Source organism: Notolepis coatsorum (genome assembly GCF_963971535.1).
Source record: "Notolepis coatsorum genome assembly, chromosome: 11".
Lineage (NCBI taxonomy): Eukaryota > Metazoa > Chordata > Actinopteri > Aulopiformes > Paralepididae > Notolepis > Notolepis coatsorum.
Window position 1 is genome coordinate 44694874 of NC_140175.1, and position 23283 is coordinate 44718156.

Sequence of the window (23283 nt, forward strand, 5' to 3'; positions counted from 1 at the left end):
CTATAGTTAATAGAGAGCCAGAGGTCAGGGGTCAGACAGGGATTATGTGGTCCCACTTTTTCAATCTAGTCAGGAGTCTAGCCGCAGAATTCTAGACAAGCTAGAGGTGGGAAAGAGAAGCTTGACTGATGCCAGCGTACAGAGAATTACAGTAATCAAGACAGGAAAATGTAAAAGTGTGAATGACTTTCTCAAGGTTGGAAAAAGAGAGACAGGTCCCGATCTTTGAGATAAACTGGTAAAAACATGATTTCACTACTGAGTTGACGTGTTTTTGGCATACGGCTTGACTAAAGGGAACAGGCATCCTAGATTGTGATTATTGTTGCTAGTGGCGCTGGGTGGTCCAAATAAAATAACCTCCAATACTTGTTCAACTGAAGGAAATTGTATGCCATCCAACTTTTGATGTCATTGAGATATTCACTGATGTTAGATAGACTGCTATGATTAGTCTTCGATCAAAGGGGAGCATGTAAACAGAAGAGGATGGGAACTAGTTTAGAGCTCTGGGGAACCCCACAGCAGATGTGTGATGAGGATTAAAGTGAGCTTCCTATAGGGACAGAGAAACATCTATTACGAAGATATGAGTGGAACAAATCTAAGGCTTTGCCTGAGGCACCAACCCATTTGATGTCTCCTCAATCTGTGGCTGATAGGAGATAATTTGTGCGTGAAGTGCTGTGAAGCATCCTGAAACCGGTTTGTTCCAAAGTGCTTTACAGAAACATATACGAACAAAATAAAACACGTATACAGACAGAATAAAAATGTAATTTAATTAAAACAAGAAAATAACAAACAAAAAGGATGACTTGGGGGTACGTCAGACACAATTAAAAGGTAATGAGTAAAATGGGTTTTAAGGTGTCTTTTTCCCCCCCAATGGATTCAGCTAATTAATATTATGAGGAAGATTGTTCCATATAGCCAGGGCGGGGGGTGGGGGGGTGCTAAACAATAGTGCTAAACAATACCATAGGATTATGGTGGTACAGTATTCATAAGATACTTGAAGATAGCTTTTTTTCCATTTTCGTTCAGCTGTGAGTGTGTTTGTGTGTGTGTGCATTAGGGGTGTAACCAGGGCCGGACTGGGGAAATAATTCATACCGGGAGGTATAGCGCGAAATATAGCCCCAGTCAGGCCACTTTTTAAGCAGGGGTCTGGGAGGCCTATTGCTTATTAACAGCGGAGCAGTGCTGCCGTTGCTTCCGCGTTTTCCCTGATTGGCTGCGACACGCCCCGCGGCAGGCGCGGCAACCGCAGAGCGGAGCGGCAGAGCTTGCGGCATTATGTAACCGCCCTAATCCGCCATGATTTTCATTCGAAGCTCAGCTCACCTGGCAGCGCAGCGGTCCTGCGGTCCTGCGGTCCGTTGTTGACAAGTTCGAATCCCATCAAATTTTTTTTTAACGTGTATTCTTTCGCCGGTTAAGGTTAGGCATGGTTAAGGTTAAGGTTAGGCATTGTTTCGGAGTTGGTTAAGGTTAGAACGGTTAAGTTTAGGCGCTGTTAAGGAGCTGGTTATGGTTAGAGTTTGTCTTAGAGAATGGCAATATTCTTTCTATGGTTAAGGTTAAGGTTAGGCATGGTTAAGGTTAAGGTTAAGGTTAGGCATTGTTTCGGAGTTGGTTAAGGTTAGAACGGTTAAGTTTAGGCGCTGTTAAGGAGCTGGTTAAGGTTAGAGTTTGTCTTAGATAATGGCAATATTCTTTCTATGGTTAAGGTTAAGGTTAGGCATGGTTAAGGTTAAGGTTAAGGTTAGGCATTGTTTCGGAGTTGGTTAAGGTTAGAACGGTTAAGTTTAGGCGCTGTTAAGGAGCTGGTTAAGGTTAGCGTTTGTCTTAGAGAATGGCAATAGACAGCCTATTTCCGCATTGCCGCTCTCTCGCGCTGCCGCGGTCACATGGTCAAATTGTCACATTCTTGCACTCCTCCGCTGTTAAAAAGCAACACGCGTCTGGGAGTCCCCCACCAGGAAATTTTTTGTTACAAAGACTTAATTTCCTGCATTCTGGTGAATTTTAGTGCATGTGAATCACAAACTAATGAGCCAACAATTGCTTAGTACAATGTACTGTTATGAACCTCAAATAAACCTATTCAAACAGAGCAAGAGCACAAAACCCTATTCCGTTTACTGATGCACCACTACCCATCAAAAGTTAAAATAGCCCTTTACACAAACATTAAATAACAGACCTTTCATTAATACTATAATAACAGTAGCCACTGCCAGAATAGTGTGACACATGTATCGCGTGTGGTGAGCACACGTATGCATGCACAACGAAGACAGAAGATTACGTTGTCTCAATCATTTTAACTATAAAATTATGAACTCAAAGTATGAGCTCACTGACTGAAATTTCCAACAAAAAGCATCAATTGTCAAATAATATTGATCACATTAACTAGATGTTTTTGAGGAAATTAGAAAGGGAACAACAACTTAACCCTTGTGTCTGATCAGATTCTTATTTTTTTGATAACTTTTGCAGTGATTATGTTTGTAGCCAACATATGTGGCAAATGTGTGTAATCTTTGAATTATCTTGGAGTTTTTTTGACTTTCTCTTTCATAAATTGTTTATTCAACTTCAGCCCCGATCATAACCACCACATATTGTTTTTTGTAATGTCAGATTTAACAACTCCTTTCAGAAAAGTGGGAGTATTTCATTTTTAATCTGACATTAAAAAAAAGAAAAATGGTTATGATCAGGGCTGAAGTTAAATAAAATATTTATGGAAAAATGTGGGAAATTATTTCAACATATAATCTTTTTATGGCGTTTTTCAAGTTAGTCCCCTAATATGGTAAGAGTATAATACTTTAGTTTTCAGACACAAGGGTTAAATTATTTATTTGTTTCCGGATTTAGCAGCATCTCCTGTAAGGGCCTTTCTTTTTCTTTGTTTTATCCCTCTCTCCTCCACCCTTTCTCTTTCTTCCACTGTCCATCTTGACATCAACGTTAATTGACTTTCGCTCTATCTCTCTGTGCGAGATAAAAAATTTCAACTGGACGTGGTTCTAGGAGTTACTACGTATGAGGGGACCCTGATGGAAACAAGACAAACGTCTTTCTCAGGTCTGCATCCCCTTAACAATTGTATGTATTGAGCCGTACTGTATTGTACCCATTCTGCAATCTGTTAAATAAAGTTTTCATTCATTCATTCATTCATGATCTGATGTTGACCGGATTATAATTTATAATTCCGTGGGCAACGTTATATCATTCATCTAGTGTGGGTGATATGATCATCAGAGCAGTTAGTATCGAAGACATTAACAAATAACGCTGAAACTCACCGTAGCTTCCTCTCGCCGTTGGGAGATGAGCGTGGAACAGAATTTTTTCTATTATGGGATGTCAAAATATCCGATCCATTTCCAGGTTGTATAATAGTATATACGTCCAAATCATGTTGTTTATCGAGTTATTGGTAACGGATCACTATCCGTTGTGATCAGCTCGAGTCCTGGGACTATTAGCGAGTGATCGGACCAAATTGAAATGAGCACCAGCTTCCACTTCCTGTTTCTCCCCTGGGCGATCCGCCGATCGGCCACCAGATGGCGCTCTTGAACCGTTGTAGAGTTGAGAGGGACTCAACAGTACATCTCATGTCTCCGGGGGAGAAATATGATTTCGATCACAGATTTTTGAAATATTGATATCAAAGACGCTGTCCAGCGTCTTCGGCAGAATGAGCATGGCGGGGAAAGACGTGTTTCAGCGTCAACGGCGATTAAAGTGTTAACTGATAGAAAATGTATCGAATCGTGGTCAAATGAAGAGATTTCATGATGCATTGAATCGTTGCCTGAAGAATCGTAATCTAATCTAATCGTTGTGAGGTCGAATCGTTACACCCTAGTGTGCATGTGTCTATGTTTCCACATGTGCACATGTGTTTGTTTACTTATTGGTGGTCATATGTTTGTGTGTGTTTCTGTATGTGTTTATATGTGTCTGTGTGCATTTATTTGTTTGTGTCTATTTGTCTAACTGTGGTGTGTGTGTATACTGTGAGCCTATGAACTGACACCAGATACATAATGGGAGAGGTTCTTAGGTAATTTTTGACACAGGATGCCTGATGCTGGACATGGAAGCAGAGGCTTGTAGTGGGACGAGAAATGTATTATCAAAAGGAACGGAGCCTGGTCACTGGCCAGACACTCTGCAGATCCATCCCATTGGTCTTCATTTAGACAAATTAGAAACAAATGCACATCATCTGTGAGGAATTCAAATTATTATCTGGACTTAATCACAGCTCGTATTCAGATCCCACATCATTTTGGAAGGCAATGAATTCTAACAAAAATAAGGCTACTGTGTCTTTGCCTACACGTCAGATTGAATGATTTCTTAGTATCTGAGCAGAGAGACATCTGCTTAGCTTTTAATAGGCATTTTGATGATGCTGGTAATTAGTTTGAGAATTATGTGGGGCCCGCTCTTGGTGATCATGGTCATGTGTGCATTGTAGGCCCTGCCTCTCGGTTTTCCTTTCAATCTTTGTATCTACATTACATAAAGGTGGAGATATAACTGACCTAAATAATTATCAACCAATCTCCAAACTGTCCTGTACTAGCGGTTGAACATTAATCTAACATGTTTACATTTGGAGACAAAAGACCAAAAACGTCCTGCCTTGTCTTTTTTTATTTGCATTATTAGAACAATGACAAGAAGACCTGACATGTATGTGCTGTCGACTGTAATACAAGAACAAAGAATAAGATAAGATATTCCTTTATTGATCCCCTTGGGGCAATTCAGGCATCATAGCAGCATGGGGAGGGGGGAGGGAGAGGTACAGGTAGTAAAAAAGAAGTGTAAACAATATAACAATCAATATAATTAACCCTGGACATGTTCATATGGGCAACAAGGTGCAAGATGAGGGTATGTATACCCTCTCAGTTATATTTGCCCTACAATAAATAGTTACAATAATCTAATAATCTAAATCGAATCTAATATGTAATCTGAAAGAAATAACTAAATGCTAACATGCTAAATGCTAAATATATACAATATATAATCTAATAATCCAATAATCTAAATCTAATCTAATATATAATCTTAAATGCTAAATATATGATCTGATGGAGTATACAGTATTCACATAATGTGCGGTATGCATACGGTATTATATTGTCCTTTTAGGTTCCTAGTTGGATGTCTGGCAGCAGTCCCTGCCCACTGTTGTGGAGCCTGATGGCCGCTGGTATGAAGGATGTACTACTGAAGAATGTAGATGTTTCAGACAGGCAATATCTTCAGTCATTAGTTTATTAGCTAGTTTAACACACACACGCATCATTCTTTTTTATTATTCACTTCATCATAAGGCATGTTGTTTGTCTACCGTTTGAGGGAATCATCTTACGTGAGAAAACAGCATAGATCACATGAGGTAGCCATCTCACTTCTAACCATACTGTATCATTTCCCTCAGGCTGTGGTGTGTGTGTGTGCGTGTGTGTGCGCACATGTGTGTGTGCGTGTGTGTGTGTGTGTTTTATTTATTTTTTTTTCTCCCCCCCAGGTTATGTACGTTATATACTCATACAGTTCAGTTCTTCATTGTCCCAGATGGGAAACTTGGCTTGCGTTTGGAGTTCAGATAAAAACAAATTCTATACACAAGAAATACCATAGACATATGGTAAGCAGTACACAAATCATGACAAACAACATGAAGTCATCACATTACAAGATTTTAAAGGGTTAGTTCGGATTTTCTTGTCATAAAGTGGTACAGTAGTCTCCAGTTCCTTTTTGTGTAGAAAGATGAACGCTGCCTTCTTTCACCATTTTGGTCATTCTACCACTGGATGTACCAAGAACCACCAGTGCTGTGCTATTTAAACAGCTGTGCTGTGGTAATGAGCATACTGTACATATAGCTGCTTAGCATACTGTACATATAGCTGGTTAGGGACTGTGTAATTAGCATACTGTACATATAGCTGCTTAGGGACTGTGTAATTAGCATACTATACATATAGCTGGTTAGGGACTGTGTAATTAGCATACTGTACATATAGCTGGTTAGGGACTGTGCTAATTAGCATACTGTACATATAGCTGGTTAGGGACTGTGTAATTAGCATACTGTACATATAGCTGGTTAGGGACTGTGTAATTAGCATACTGTACATATAGCTGGTTAGGGACTGTGCTAATTAGCATACTGTACATATAGCTGGTTAGGGACTGGTAATTAGCATACTGTACATATAGCTGGTTAGGGACTGTGGTAATTAGCATACTGTACATATAGCTGGTTAGGGACTGTGGTAATTAGCATACTGTACATATAGCTGGTTAGGGACTGGTAATTAGCATACTGTACATATAGCTGGTTAGGGACTGTGCTAATTAGCATACTGTACATATAGCTGGTTAGAGACTGTGCTAATTAGCATACTGTACATATAGCTGGTTAGGGACTGTGGTAATTAGCATACTGTACATATAGCTGGTTAGTGACTGGTAATTAGCATACTGTACATATAGCTGGTTAGGGACTGGTAATTAGCATACTGTACATATAGCTGGTTAGGGACTGTGGTAATTAGCATACTGTACATATAGCTGGTTAGGGACTGTGGTAATTAGCATACTGTACATATAGCTGGTTAGGGACTGGGGTGAGTTCTGTCCTTCTGGCATTTGCATTCAAATGTGAAAATCATGAAACGTCACTAGTTGCTCTGAGACGCTAATATCAAGGTGTGCGTTGTATGAAATACTTGCCAGTAGTGTGTAAACAATGCATAGCCGCTAGCTTACTTACAGAGACCTATGGTCGAAGCCTTTTTTGACAAGTTTTAATCCACACCACAAACGTTGTAACCCTCCACAACAGAATACAACAGTCCTCATGTATTTCCTATGCTTTATTTTTCTCTCAGAAGAACACTTCTGGCAAGTATTTCACACCACGTTATGTCAAAAGTAACTCTTTGAGTAACGTGTAAATCAAGCAGGTTTATTGATTTTGAAATACTTTTTACTCCTATTCATATTATTCTCATGGCGTCAAACAAACTGTTTGAGCTCATGCCGTCTGGCAGACGGTACCGGAGTCTCAGTCAGATCCACCTCCAAAAGAACTCATTAAACATTAAACTCATTAAACATTAAAGTTAAATGATCTTGTGGAATTTAAAACGGCACAATTAATGTATAAAGCAAAAGGTCATGTACTTCCAGGAAACATTCAAGAATTGTTCTTTGATAGGGAGGGGGGTTATAATCTGAGGGGAGAACTCAATTTAAAAGTTCTAAATGTACGCACTACCATGAGAAGACACTGCATCTCAATATGTGGAGTGAAACTGTGGAACAGTCTAAATGTGGTGCTAAAGCAATGTCCAAACATGAGACAATTCAAACTGATGTATAAGGAAATTATGTTCACGAGGTACAGGGATGAGGAAGGGACTTGATATTCACGGGTGTTTACATTTTTATTTAATTTTTTTCATGTTTTACATATATAGGTTTTTTATTAAATTTTTTGCATATATATATATATATATATATATATATATATATATATATATATTATTTTTTTAATGTTTTAAATTAGTACACTCATTTGAGTAGTGGAAAAGGGGTAGGATTAAATAAGTGTATACTTCTTCCTACTCCTTTTCGAACATGTAAATTGAGTTATGTTTTGCTTTTGTTTAGTTATTATTTTGTTTGTATTCATTTACATGTTCGAAATAAAGATTTAAAATAAAATAAAATAAACTCTGAACAGCTACTTCCACCGGGCCAACAGGCTACTGACAGAGAGACTCTGAACCATCATGGACACACACACAAAGCACCACACGCACACACTGCTGCTACCTCATGCACAAAATGTCTTTTTTATTTCCAACAAACGTTCACGATATGTCTATTTATCATCCGCTGCTCTTTAACTTCACTGTTTAACTTGACTTTAACTCCACTGTTACCTTGTATAGTAATATAGCTTAGCATATGATTGTATAGCATAGATTATAGGTGTATAGATAGTATAGGGATAGCAATATAGCATAGGGTACCATAGTAAAGTTATATTGTATAGTATAGGATTATTAAAGTCTATTTGTTGTATTGCACTGTAAGGAAAACAAGCATCTCACGTTTTCGTAATGTATGTACATTTTAAAAGCTGTGACGATAAAGGAATCTGAATCTGAAATAAATACAAACGATATAAAATAAAAAAAATCATTGATCCCAAGAAATTAAATGGAAAAAAATAAAAAAAAATAAACAAAAGCAAAACATAACTCAATTTACATGTTTGAAAAGGAGTAGGAAAAAGTATACACTTATTTAATCCTACCCCTTTTCCACTACTTAAATGAGTACTAATTTAAAACCTTACAAAACAAATATATATACAGCATTCACTACATACTAAAGTGTGTGTTTATTTGCCTATCTCCAGGTCAGTAGGATACTGTACAGCTTTGCCACGGCATTCCGGAGGTCGGCTAAGAAGGCGTTGCTCTCGTCTCAGCTGGCTCCACCCCTCACGCCTGACAGTGACCTGTTCACCTTCACCGTCTGCCTGGAGATCAAGGAGGATGATGGGAAAGGAACCTTCAGGTAATAGAGATCAGAGAGGATGATGGGAAGTGGACGGGTATAGACCACCGCAACACTTCCGGTATTCTGAAATCATGGGAGAGAGAGCGGGGGAATAAAATTAATGAATGTGGATTCCCGAACTCGAACTCCCCAACTCTGCATGCACAGATTGCCCACGGAGACTCTCTGAATTGTCCAGAGATCTAGGTTTATCAATTTGCGCATGCAGAGTTGGGGAGTAGGTGCGAAAAAGTTACTAGCTTGGCAGAGAAAGTGCCGATCGACTTGGGATTGGTCTCTCTGTGTTCAGGAGACTCAGGCGTATACAAGTCTATTGGATCATGTCTCCAGCACCCCCACAGCCGTAGCTACAACCACTTAATGTCAAGGCTCTCATCCACATTCATTCATTTTCTCCCGCCGCTCTCTCTCCCATGAGCTAAATGTAACACGGAAGTGCAGTGGTCTATATTCAGGTAATTGAGATCAGAGAGGATGATGGGAAGGGTATATTCAGGTAGTGGTCGGCTGTGTGATAACAATGCTTGCGTAAGGCAGTGGGTAATGGAACAATGTCTCTCAAGATAGAGTGCTACAGATGTTGGTCACACAACAACTACTTCAACCGAATCAGGGACACCCATGCATACCCAACTAGGCGCAGCTCAACTGACTTTGTGCCAGTCAGATTCAGGAGCTGTATGGGGAAGGAGTCTTTTCTGTATTCAGCAGCTGTCTATTGGAACAGTCTGCCCAGTGACCTGAAAATCGTAGACAATGCCGTTAGATTCAAGTCCAGCCTGAAGACATGGCTCAAAAGGGACTATACTTAACCTAGACACTTAGCTTAAGGCACCCTTGCATGTTGTATGAGTCTGTTATGTATATAAATGTTAAATGGTATATGTGATGTGTTGTGTTGTGATGATGCATGTCTAAGCATCACACTCCCCTACCCCCCTACAAGGACCACAATGGAAATGGTCTGAGCTTTTTTGTGTTTCATCCTTGGCAGTATATCCTGACTGTGCTTTCTGTCACATGTTTATTTTTTATATTGTCAAATAAAGTCATTCATTCATTCATTCACCATCTTTGGTGGGTTACTTACATCAAATTGCATTGAGAAATCTCGAACTACTACGTTGTGTACAAAGACAGGGAGGAATGGAGAAGACAAAGGGTCCAGGTGTCGTGATATGATCTGTGGCAGCTTTTCATTTATTTTACCTTTCTTCTTGACCAAAGGCTGCCTTTCTGTCATCTTCTACAACTTACCAAAGACGTTTCAAAATAACTGGAGAAACGTGCCGTGGCTCCCTCCCCCCTCTCAATGCGAGTTGAAGCTACTGTTTGGGCCTGTTGGGGGAGGAAAGATCCGCTGCATTTACAACACAAGACAAAATGAGAGCAACAAGACATGCGGCACAATAATAGTTTTATTTCGATTATCTTGTTTTCATGGTCGTGGGAAGCCAAAATCATGATTGAAATTGAAACTCAATGAATTGCCCAGCCCTACAACAAGACTTCCCAACCATCTGTTAACTCAGAAATACACCTGTCAACACACACCGTCAACCAGAGGTCACTCTACAGGTGACGGCTTCATGATGTTACCTGGAATCACGTTCCCAAGCCCTGTTGATGGACTTTGAAGGCTACTATCTTGATATTTCTCGACACAGTTCCACAATCTCAAAGGAAATTTAGTGACAAAATCATCAAACTGGCATCATCCTTGTTTCAGTTTCAGTTTATTAAAAAAAAAGGACAGTACACATTGATAAACATTTCTGTAAATGTGTCAGTTTTAGCCAGCTGTCTAATTCGCAACTGTAGTCCTTTTGGCAAGATGTTATGAGACCGACAATACACCTAGAACAGAAACATTAAAAGTACAACACAGTATTTACAACATAATCCAACATAATAATAAAAGCAATAATAAAATACACAATGAAATGATTAAAAGTGATTACATGTTTGATTGGTTAATAACCAGGTATTGAGTTTTTTTGTAAAGGTGTGGTAGGGTCTGTGTCTTATTTCAGTTGGTAGGGTGTTCCAGAACTGAGTGGCTCTATACAAAACAGGACTGACTGAAGGAGCTGGACCTAAACGGCACAGTACAGTCCCCTCTCTGGACCTTATTGCCTAGAGACATAAGGTGAAGTAGATGGAATGACTGTGATGTGATGTTGAGAGAAAGGGTTTCATTCCCAAATTAATTGCACTAGCAGAACTCGTACAGGCTGGTAACGATGTTCCAGAGTTGAAACCTATTGAATGTTTATTTGAACGTTTACTTATTGAATAGGTATTTAATCACTCTTTCCTCTAAGGATGACCCAAAATACAATTAGCATTGATAAGACATAAGAAAATATCTTTGTTTTGTGCAGACCCCTGGAAAAATCACACCATCATTTTAAACCCCATAAATCAATTGAATTTGATTTGATCTCCCATGCAAAATTTTACACAAAAAAAAAACCTTTCCTGAAACACATCAAGTCTCTCATAATCATCTAACCAAAATAAATAGACAGAGATAGATGGCATTTTACGAAAGAGTACAGTTCTTTCATTATATAATAAAAGACAATAAAACGTAAAATGGATTTAATTTTCAATTTACCCCAAAACACATAAGCAAACTAAATCATTCCTCATATGATTCTCTTTGGATGCCATCCTATCTATTTGTGTAATATCAACAGTCTTGTGTCTGACTTTCCCTCCCATTTCTTAGAACTGAATTAGCTCCGTTCTCAGATCTTTCCTCGTTTCCCTCAGATCTCTGCTCAGGAAATGATAAGAATAGATCCACAGAGAGACTGAGGCATCTTTCTTTTCTTTCTCAGAGGTGTAGACACATGCTTCCTTCAATGTATCAGCCGCTACACCCCCCGGCTTGACAAAGAGGTTTATTCATCTCACACACACGTTTTATTTGAATCTAACGGTTCATTTTCTATAAGCATACATGAGATTCTAATATTCCAGAGGTTCAGCCATGCAGCATCCAGTCATCACTTTATTAACTAGCTTATCTCTAGCTTTATTGTCTTTCATGTGCATGCATGCACAGGTATGCGTATGCACACACACACACACACACACACACAGACACACACACACACACACACACACACACACACACACACACACACACACCTACACACACACACACACACCTACACACACACACACACGCACGCACGCACGCACGCACGCACGCACGTGGCCTGTGCTTGTTCCACATCCTCCTCTTGTGTTCTTATTGGCCGGCCTCTTTCTTAGACAGTATGATATATTTTAACAGGCTTGTCCCCTTATAATGTTAGAGATGGTAGAATACATCTACACCTTTCTATCCTTATTAATCCAGGCAAATGGAGGCTTTGCACAGAATGTTTGAAATGCCCATTTGTCTTCCATGTTGGGGGAAGACAACGGTTGCTATGTGCAAAACAGCGGTTGCTATGCGTTGATATATGAGAAATATTTCAACTAAAAAAGTGGTGTTTTATAACTGGATCTTGTAAACAAGTCACAGTGGGACAGTAATATAACAGTGGCTCGGTAGGTAGAGCAGTCGTCTGGTAATCCAGAGGTTCCCGGTTCGATTCCCGGGCAGCGTGTCGAAGTGTCCTTGAGCAAGACTCTTAACCCCTAACTGCTCTCAATGAGCAGGTTGGCACCTTGCATGGTTGCCTCTGCCGTCGGTGTGTGAATGTGTGAGTGAATGGGTAAAATATGAGGAAATCCTTGAATCCTGTCGTTCTGTCATGAGGACAGGGGTGCAGTGCTGGGCATACGCGGTCAAACAACGTTTGGGCTTCGTCACTGAGGCCGAAGTGCGCGCATCCTATTATTATGCAAAGTCTAGGTGGTAAGTGCCGGCCGGCGCGGGCGTTTGGCCTTCGCCCATATTACGACTGCACCCCTGCATGAGGAGGATAATCAGCCATAAAATCTCGAGTGCTCTGCCACATTTTCCCTCCGAGAAACTCCTCCAGATGACATCACACGGAGGAGAGCAGACCTCCAGTGAACTGCAGACACCTTTTGTTCAGCGGTCCCTGAGTCGGGCCGACTGCAGTTGAAAATAGTTGAGTTTCTGCCCGTTACCTAGATGACCACTTTCCTCCGGGTGACATTATCCGGCCGATGTGGCCAAGTTCTCGAGACACAGAACTCATTGGTGAGTTTTATGTCAGATGTTTTATGTCCTCCTCACAACCAAACGATAGGATTCCTCTTGTTCCTTTGACCCCCTCGACCTTCTCTTGTTTTTTCCTCATCCAGCCAGTCACTTCCCAGACACTCAAACAACGTGCGGCTTGTTTTGGAAAACAAAATTTGTCCGGGGTTTTTATTTTTAGCTGTTTGCATATTTCCTCCTCATTAAGTCTCAGTTGATTATTTTTGGAACGTCGGCTTCTAAGCATGCAGCGTTCACACGCAAGTAGAGATAAGCTGTGTGAGCTGTGTGTATAAGCAACCCTCTTGTTTGTTCGACGAGTCGGTCGAGACGGGGGACAGATGCTCTTTTGAGTTCAGCCGACGACATCCGTGAGATATGAACTGTCTTTGAGTCAAAGTACATTTCATATGATTATTATTATATATATTTTTTAAGTCAACCGAAGATAGAATAACAACACAAACATACCAGTAATATACACGTGATGAAAACCTCTGGCGTAAGAAAAACACACAAACCGAGCCGATATGATAAATGTTTTTAACCTCTAGTCTGGCGGCTTCCTGGAGCGCTACATGTGAACACACGTGTTGTTATTTACATGACTCCACAGGCGCTTACTTGATTTTACATGTGTACTTTTCACGTCATCGTATTTGATTCATGTTCATTCCAGAAAGAAAAGGTAATGAAACTCCAGGTGGAATGACTGTGGTCCCTGGAGGAGGTCCTCTAACAACATATCAATACCTTTTTATTTATGTATGTTTTACCATAGAAAGAGTTTCCTTCATGTTTTATCCTTTTAGCAGAAGAAACACGTCACTGGTGCTGTGCTTGTGTGACGCGTGAGCCACAAACAAAGACTTGTACCTGACTTTTGTAACAGGACTTTAAATATACCCACTCACACACTCCCAGAGCTTCCACCTCTATAGAAAGACCTAGAGCGAAGGCTATTCCTGTGGTTTACATATAGTACAGCTACCACTGCTACACTGTGGCATACTTCTCTTCGTCCCCTTATAAGGTGTAAACAGACTAACTTATCTATAGGCTGTAGACGGGGAGCCTGTATTTATAGTTTGATCATTATACCATGACTCTGTGGGATGTATAAGTCGCTAGGCTCTATCTCGGATGCTCTTTTTCCCATTCGAAGAGGGACATGTTTCTGTGACCCTAGGTTATTAGCTTCAGCCTGCTTTTTCAAAATAAAGGTGTGTTTCATAATTTGCTATAGTGTTTCAGTGTTTAATGTTTCACCTAACCCAGTATTTTAGTGATGTGTGGAGTATCTTTTTCAGGAGGTCTTGGCTACAGGCTGTCCAGTGTTCTTGGGTCTTGTGTAGGACTTAGGGCCCGGCCACGTTGAGCCCTTGTCTGTCCGCCTTGCGTCTGTTCTCAATTATTTTCCAACAAGGAATATCTTGGTTGTTGGACAGGGCTGATGCTGAGTCCATCTCTCCACCAGATGTGTATTGGTTTGATGGACAGGAAAGTTCAGAGAGGATGCACGTTAGAAAATGACGGATATGTCACCATTACGTTTCCACAAACGCACGATTACGTTAGCTACGTTCTAATTAAAAACAAACCAACAGACAGCAATTCCTTCTGTCTGTTTCATCTCTGTTCCACTATGGATCTATAATTAATAGAGGCCTTGCACAGGATGTTTGTGTGGTTCTCTGTCTTCCAACATAGCAACCATTGTTTTGTATGTTTTGTACATGACAATGGAATAATGGTTGCTACAGTATGTGCAAAACAATGTTTGCTATGTGTTGATATATGAGAAATATATCAATACAAATATACACATTCTGTGGTTCTGAAGTCACAGTAGAACATTAGGCAGTTTCTTTTGAAAGTGGTTACCAACGGTTACATGTTGGAGGAAAGTGAACTACAGTACACAAACATTGTGTACAAGGCCTCTATTCAGAGACATTCATGACCTTGTCTCAGTCCTCTCTCCTCTTCAGTTCATGACCTGGTCTCAGTCCTCTCTCCTCTTCAGTTCATGACCTGGTCTCAGTCCTCTCTTCTCTTCAGTTCATGACCTGGTCTCAGTCCTCTCTCCTCTTCAGTTCATGACCTGGTCTCAGTCCTCTCTCTCTCCTCTTCAGTTCATGACCTGGTCTCAGTCCTCTCTCCTCTTCAGTTCATGACCTGGTCTCAGTCCTCTCTCCTCTTCAGTTCATGACCTGGTCTCAGTCCTCTCTCTCTCCTCTTCAGTTCATGACCTGGTCTCAGTCCTCTCTCTCTTCAGTTCATGACCTGGTCTCAGTCCTCTCTCTCTTCAGTTCATGACCTGGTCTCAGTCCTCTCTCTCTTCAGTTCATGACCAGGGCCCTCATTCATCAACGTGTCTTACGCACAGATATGTGCTTAACCTGTGCGTACGACCATTTCTAAGCAAAGAGTGGGATTCATCAATTTCAACTTGAACTTGACTTCGTGCTTATGTGTACGCACAGCTCGGAGCACACTTAGCTGACGGCCAGTGGTAGAACATCGTTACTACGGCATAAGCGCTCCTCAGTTCTGCATTAGTTTCAAGGCGGAAATAAGCTTCCGTGCATTAGTGTTCAACTTCTGTATGACCCGTAATTCATTATAGTTCATTATAAAATAGCGACAGTAGTGTAATTATAACGGGCTCACACGCGAACAAGAGGTTGGCCTGCTTGTTTGGCACGGGGGGGGCAGACGCAAAACACCAACCTCCAAACGCGATTAAATATTGTTTCAAATAAAAAGCGAATTATTTTGTGTTTCATGTTTCCAAATAAGATTGGTCACGAAATGCTTTCTACTTCAATTTGTTGGTTAGAATAGATGACCTCCATTGAAACTTCACTGAGACTAACAGTCTATTTGTGAGCTCCCGCTCAGATGTGATAATAATAACAATAATAATAATAGCTTCATTTTATATAGCGCCTTTCAAGAGACCCAAGGTCGCTTTACATAGATAGGGGGGGGGAATAACAAAGTAACAGACATAGTGGACAGACACACAACATATAAATATGATGATGGAATTCATTCAAGATCCTCTCCACCCTCGGGTCTTTGCCACCGGCACGGTCCATCGTGATATTGGAGATGGATCGAGCAATAGACTGTTACTGTAGCTGTCAAAGCTCCATCACAAATGCAGTTATGTGAATAGAAAGGGATTCCACTAAGTCAATGTTGCGATGCGCATTTGCCTGATACATGTTGTTGCTGCATGCCGGGAGGAAGGCGATGCTGAATGTTTTCAATTCATTAAATAAAACGGATACTTTTTGCAAGGGTTTACTGACTGTCATACAAATAATCAACCAACTACATACTGTAACTTTTCAGTGCACGTTCTTATTTACATTGTGACAACAGCCTTGTGAGTTCCCGCAGTGACCCGCACACAGACATGATGGAATTCAAGTTCAAGTTTGTATTGATCACATATAGGCAGGCTACACATGGCGTATCGGCTACATCATTGGCAGTGAGATTCATTGTTCTTGTATATGCTCTCGTATTATTGTTTATATAGGCTACCCAATACTGACATCAAAATAGATTGTATGACTCTAGAAATCATATGCAGCAGGTAGAAAATTGACGGAAAATCTGTCGCGATTTGGAATAAAATTGAGGAGAACTTTAATCCCTGGGTATTAATCAAACAAAACGGAAAAAGGCAATCTGTGAGGTTTTGTCCGCTGCTCACCAACTTTCTCTGTTTTTCTTTAAGCCTACTGTTAGAAATTCCCTTCTCACTCACTCTCTCTAGCCCCCACCCTCTCGTTCTTTACTCTCGTTTACTCTCAGTGGCCACACCTGGACTATTATCAATTACCTCTCGCACCTGTGGTGGCAGGCTAATTAGTTCCCCTGTGGGCTTTAAATACCAGGGCTCTTCCCCTCGTTTCGGCGTGGGGTCGTGTTGTAAACATGCCGTATCATATTCTCAAACATCTAGACTCTTTCGGGAGGTCCTCTGTTCTGCCTATGCTGTATTGATTCTCCGGCGTAGAGATGTATGCTCCAGCCTTCGCCTGCTGTCGCCGTTGCCTGAGAGTGGGACTGGTCTGCGCTCCCTAGACTTCCACGGGAGGCATCCCAGTCATCCACTTCAGACCCCCCGCGCAGCTGTCGTCCTGACGCACATCCAGACCAGCGCCCGGCGTGAGACGAGGTGCAAGCTTTGGCCACCCGTCGCCGTTTGCCTGGAGGGAGACATTGTACTGCGCTCTCTAATCCTCTACGGGAGGTATTCCAGTGTTCCACTCCAGACCAGCGCGCCAGATGCGCTCAAGCCTTCGCCACCTGTCGCCGTTTGCCTGGAGGGAGACACTGTACTGCGCTCTCTAATCCTCTACGGGAGGTATTCCAGTGTTCCACTTCAGACCTTCGAGCTTGGCACGCTCCCCCGACCAGCGCGCAGACGCGCATCTCCTAGACCTTCGGGCTTGGCACGCTCTCCAGTCACCAGCGCGCAACGCGCATCTGCAAGGGCTTGGCACGCTCTCCAGTCACCAGCGCGCAACGCGCATCTTCAAGGGCTTGGCACGCTCTCCAGTCTCCAACGCGCATTTTCCAAAGATCCTCGTGCTTGGCACACTCCTCCTCGCAGACGCACCCCGATGCGTCTCTCGGTTCCGACGCGCACACCAAGGTGTGGCGCGCCACTCTGTTCCTCGGCTCCGACAGCGGCTACCCGGTGGACGACACCCTCGCCACCGCCACTGTTCCAGCACTCTGTTCCTCGGCTCCGACAGCGGCTACCCGGTGGACGACACCCTCGCCACCGCCACTGTTCCAGCACTCTGTTCCTCGGCTCCGACAGTCGGCTACCCGGTGGACGACACCCTCGCCACCGCCACTGTTCCAGCACTCTGTTCCTCGGCTCCGACAGCGGCTACCCGGTGGACGACACCCTCGCCACCGCCACTGTTCCAGCACTCTGTTCCTCGGCTCCGACAGTCGGCTACCCGGTGGACGACACCCTCGCCACCGCCACTGTTCCAGCACTCTGTTCCTCGGCTCGGACAGCCAGCCACCCGGTGGCGATGCCCTCGCCCCGCTGCTGTCCCTGTACCATTACGCATACGCCTGGGTGAGTTTTGATTGTGATGTCACTCACCCAGCGTAATGCCTCTTGCCCCCGTTCCCGCTGCTGTTCCTGTACCATTACGCATACGCCTGGGTGAGTTTTGATTGTGATGTCACTCACCCAGCGTATTGCCTCCGTTAGTTCTCACTTAGTTAGTATTTTTGGACATTACATCTCCCCCTGTGTGTTTGTCACACGAAGATATTATTACTTTGTTTTCTTTGTTTATTTGGACTGTTCTGCATCTGCTCTGTTTGTTCCCTTTTGAATATTAACCCTCTCCTCTGTTCTGCAGAGCGGCCCAGATGTTTTCCCACCAGTCCCCGTTCCTCCCTGTCCCCAGCCCGCCTCCGCGGGTCTCTGTCCCCAGTTCCTCCCTGTTCCCCAGCCCGCCTCCGCGGGCCTCAGTCCCCTCTGTCCCTAGTTCTCCCCTTCTAGTTCCACCTAGTTCCTGGTCCCAAGTTCTCCCCTTCTAGTTCCACCTAGTTCCTTGTCCCTAGTTCTCCTAGTCCCCAGTTCTCCTGTTCCATAGCTCTCCTTGTCCCGACTTCTCCTAGTCTCTAGTTCCTCTGTTCCTTTAACCTTCCCTTAGTGTTCCCTTTTCCTGCCCGCCTCTTAAAGGCACCTAGTTTTTCCCCTCTTGTTATATTCCTGTATTTGTGTTCTCCCTTAAAGGGACAGTGCCCGTTTTCCCTGTCTCTCAATAAATATCTGTTTCTTGGCAAACCATCATACCTGTCTTGTGTTGTGCGATTGGGGTCGGTTACAAACCATAACAGTACGACCCCACCAAATCGACGACCCCAGCCAGCACAGACGGTGTATGTTGAGTTTGCCTTTTTTTTTCTCTTGTTCCCTCTAGTTCCCCTCTAGCTCCCCTGTTAGCTCCCCTGTTAGCCCTGTTGGCTTCCCTGTTAGCCCTGTTTGACCCCCCTGCAGCTTGTTAGGCCTCTACTACCAGCATGGCCCCTGTAGCTAGCCTTGCCCTGGCAGCTAACCCAGTCCCTCAGCAGAGCCCCAGTCTGCTAGCTTAGCCCCGGCTGCTAGCACAGCCTCTATGTTTTATGCAGCCCTTGCTGCTGGCATGGGCCCTGTAGCTAGCCATGCCAGGCAGCTAACCCAATTCCCTCTGCATGGCCCCGGTCTGCTAGCTTGGCCCCGGCTGTTAGCACAGCCTCTATGTTATTGCAGCCTTGCAGCTGGCATAGGCCCTGTAGCTAGCCAGGCCCAAGCAGCTAACCCGGTCCCTCTGCATGGCCTCCACTTTTTTGTGTAGTTTATCCCACTGCTAGGACTGCCCTTTCAGCTAGCAAGGTCAGTTTATCTCCCACTGCTAGGACTGCCTTTTCAGCTAGCAAGGTCAGTTTATCTCTCACTGCTAGGACTGCCTTTTCAGCTAGCAAGGTCAGTTTTTCTCCCACTGCTAGGACTGCCTTTTCAGCTAGCAAGGTCAGTTTATCTCACACTGCTAGGACTGCCCTTCAGCTAGCAAGGTCAGTTTATCTCACACAGCTAGGACTGTCCTTCCAGCTAGCTTGTTCTCTCATGCTGGTCCAGCCCTGTCTGCCAGCCTAGCTCCGGCAGCTAGCGCAGCCTCTATGTTAATGTAGCAGTACAGCTGGCATAGACCCTGTAGCTATCAGTGCCTTGGCAGCTACCCTTTCCCTCTGCTAGCCCTTTCCCGGTGCTACCATGGTTACCCCTTAGCTACCCTGCTTGCCCCTCAGTTCCTCTAGACCAGTTCCTCTAGACCAGTTCTCTAGACCAGTTCTCTAGGCCAGTTCTCTAAACCAGTTCTCTAGACCGGTTCTCTAGGCCAGTTCTCTTGGCCAGTTCTCTAGGCTAGTTCTCTGGACCCAGTTCCTCCTGACCCGGTTCCTCTAGGCCCGGTTTCCTCTAGGCCAGTTCCTCCTGTTGCCCCTCTGCTACCCTAGTTACCCCTCGGCGACCCTGTTTCTTTTGCTAGCCCCACTCTTGTGGTGGCTTCCCCTGCTGGCTTGGCCAGTACCTTTTGTTTTTGTCTTGTTTTGCCCCCTGCCACTCTGTCTGTATTTGTTTTGGGTCGCCAGGTGGCTCCCGTTGAGGGGGGGGTACTGTGAGGTTTTGTCCGCTGCTCACCAACTTTCTCTGTTTTTCTTTAAGCCTACTGTTAGAAATTCCCTTCTCACTCACTCTCTCTAGCCCCCACCCTCTCGTTCTTTACTCTCGTTTACTCTCAGTGGCCACACCTGGACTATTATCAATTACCTCTCGCACCTGTGGTGGCAGGCTAATTAGTTCCCCTGTGGGCTTTAAATACCAGGGCTCTTCCCCTCGTTTCGGCGTGGGGTCGTGTTGTAAACATGCCGTATCATATTCTCAAACATCTAGACTCTTTCGGGAGGTCCTCTGTTCTGCCTATGCTGTATTGATTCTCCGGCGTAGAGATGTATGCTCCAGCCTTCGCCTGCTGTCGCCGTTGCCTGAGAGTGGGACTGGTCTGCGCTCCCTAGACTTCCACGGGAGGCATCCCAGTCATCCACTTCAGACCCCCCGCGCAGCTGTCGTCCTGACGCACATCCAGACCAGCGCCCGGCGTGAGACGAGGTGCAAGCTTTGGCCACCCGTCGCCGTTTGCCTGGAGGGAGACATTGTACTGCGCTCTCTAATCCTCTACGGGAGGTATTCCAGTGTTCCACTCCAGACCAGCGCGCCAGATGCGCTCAAGCCTTCGCCACCTGTCGCCGTTTGCCTGGAGGGAGACACTGTACTGCGCTCTCTAATCCTCTACGGGAGGTATTCCAGTGTTCCACTTCAGACCTTCGAGCTTGGCACGCTCCCCCGACCAGCGCGCAGACGCGCATCTCCTAGACCTTCGGGCTTGGCACGCTCTCCAGTCACCAGCGCGCAACGCGCATCTGCAAGGGCTTGGCACGCTCTCCAGTCACCAGCGCGCAACGCGCATCTTCAAGGGCTTGGCACGCTCTCCAGTCTCCAACGCGCATTTTCCAAAGATCCTCGTGCTTGGCACACTCCTCCTCGCAGACGCACCCCGATGCGTCTCTCGGTTCCGACGCGCACACCAAGGTGTGGCGCGCCACTCTGTTCCTCGGCTCCGACAGCGGCTACCCGGTGGACGACACCCTCGCCACCGCCACTGTTCCAGCACTCTGTTCCTCGGCTCCGACAGCGGCTACCCGGTGGACGACACCCTCGCCACCGCCACTGTTCCAGCACTCTGTTCCTCGGCTCCGACAGTCGGCTACCCGGTGGACGACACCCTCGCCACCGCCACTGTTCCAGCACTCTGTTCCTCGGCTCCGACAGCGGCTACCCGGTGGACGACACCCTCGCCACCGCCACTGTTCCAGCACTCTGTTCCTCGGCTCCGACAGTCGGCTACCCGGTGGACGACACCCTCGCCACCGCCACTGTTCCAGCACTCTGTTCCTCGGCTCGGACAGCCAGCCACCCGGTGGCGATGCCCTCGCCCCGCTGCTGTCCCTGTACCATTACGCATACGCCTGGGTGAGTTTTGATTGTGATGTCACTCACCCAGCGTAATGCCTCTTGCCCCCGTTCCCGCTGCTGTTCCTGTACCATTACGCATACGCCTGGGTGAGTTTTGATTGTGATGTCACTCACCCAGCGTATTGCCTCCGTTAGTTCTCACTTAGTTAGTATTTTTGGACATTACATCTCCCCCTGTGTGTTTGTCACACGAAGATATTATTACTTTGTTTTCTTTGTTTATTTGGACTGTTCTGCATCTGCTCTGTTTGTTCCCTTTTGAATATTAACCCTCTCCTCTGTTCTGCAGAGCGGCCCAGATGTTTTCCCACCAGTCCCCGTTCCTCCCTGTCCCCAGCCCGCCTCCGCGGGTCTCTGTCCCCAGTTCCTCCCTGTTCCCCAGCCCGCCTCCGCGGGCCTCAGTCCCCTCTGTCCCTAGTTCTCCCCTTCTAGTTCCACCTAGTTCCTGGTCCCAAGTTCTCCCCTTCTAGTTCCACCTAGTTCCTTGTCCCTAGTTCTCCTAGTCCCCAGTTCTCCTGTTCCCTAGCTCTCCTTGTCCCGACTTCTCCTAGTCTCTAGTTCCTCTGTTCCTTTAACCTTCCCTTAGTGTTCCCTTTTCCTGCCCGCCTCTTAAAGGCACCTAGTTTTTCCCCTCTTGTTATATTCCTGTATTTGTGTTCTCCCTTAAAGGGACAGTGCCCGTTTTCCCTGTCTCTCAATAAATATCTGTTTCTTGGCAAACCATCATACCTGTCTTGTGTTGTGCGATTGGGGTCGGTTACAAACCATAACACAATCATATTCCAGCACGGTCTTTATTAGTGTTTGCGCTGCCCAGGCAGCAATGGTTAATAGATATCATATCCGACATCACCGTGTGTGTACACGTCTGTCAGCCTGTCACATAACACGCTTCCCTCGGCTTAGTCCATTTTTCCACATTTCATGGGGGTATTCCATTACCGTATATGGTTAATCGGGGCGGTTCTGGTATGCAAATACTTAAAACAGTGCACGAGCTCAAACGTAGGATCAAAGTCATATTTATCAAGACAGGTGTGCGTAGAACCTGCGTACGCACGTGTGGTGAATCCCGTTTTTTTGTGCGTGCACTGATTCTAAATTCTGTGCTTACGTCAGGGTTTCCGTTAGAAAAAATTGTTGCCGGTCTCCGTGACCTGCAAGATTTCAATCTACCGGACAAATGAGATTAATTCCGGTCATAGTTTATTGAGCTTTAAAACAATTGATAGGCAGGCAATATAAAGAATGTCATCCTCAAGGCATGTAGATTTATAATATTATTACTTAAAACTAGGCTACTTTTGCGTATACAGTCATTAATTAATATATTCCAAATAAAATAAGTCCCTCGATACTCCGTGCTGCTGCTGACTTGAACTAAAATAGACCGCGTATGTGGGCAGTCGGTCCGACACTAAACAGCAGTCTGTTATAATCACATTTTTATGAGCTAACGAATTCCGTTATATTGGACATTTGTATTAATTATATCAAGCGAAGAACTGAGAAAGCAGAGAGACGGCAACATTATCGTGGTTTGCGTGACGACTCTCTCCACCTCGCAACGACTTATTTGCAAAGAGTATGGCGCTGCAGAGAAGCTGATTTAGCTGTTATTGGCTCTTTTCTGGGAACCGCACAGCAGCGCCCCCCACCCAACATTGGCTGAAAATGGCCAAATTGGAGTACTGCTGGAATACTGCATTGTGCCGTTGCCTCTCTGGCTCTGCAGCTTCACACAAAAGTCCGCACACCAGCACTAAGCTCTCGCCGACAACGTCGTTGTCATTATTAGAAGCAACGAGGA

General features: G+C 44.4%; 1 protein-coding gene across 1 annotated transcript in view; it reads left to right on the plus strand.

The window, feature by feature from the left end:
• The window catches only part of rabgap1 (RAB GTPase activating protein 1), a 461466-nt gene that overhangs the window by 89734 nt on the left and 348449 nt on the right, over nucleotides 1-23283 (plus strand). The window contains exon 7 of the mRNA XM_084325096.1: nucleotides 8495-8655. Coding sequence (XP_084181222.1) covers nucleotides 8495-8655 — 161 coding nt within the window. The remainder of the gene's footprint in view (nucleotides 1-8494; nucleotides 8656-23283) is intronic.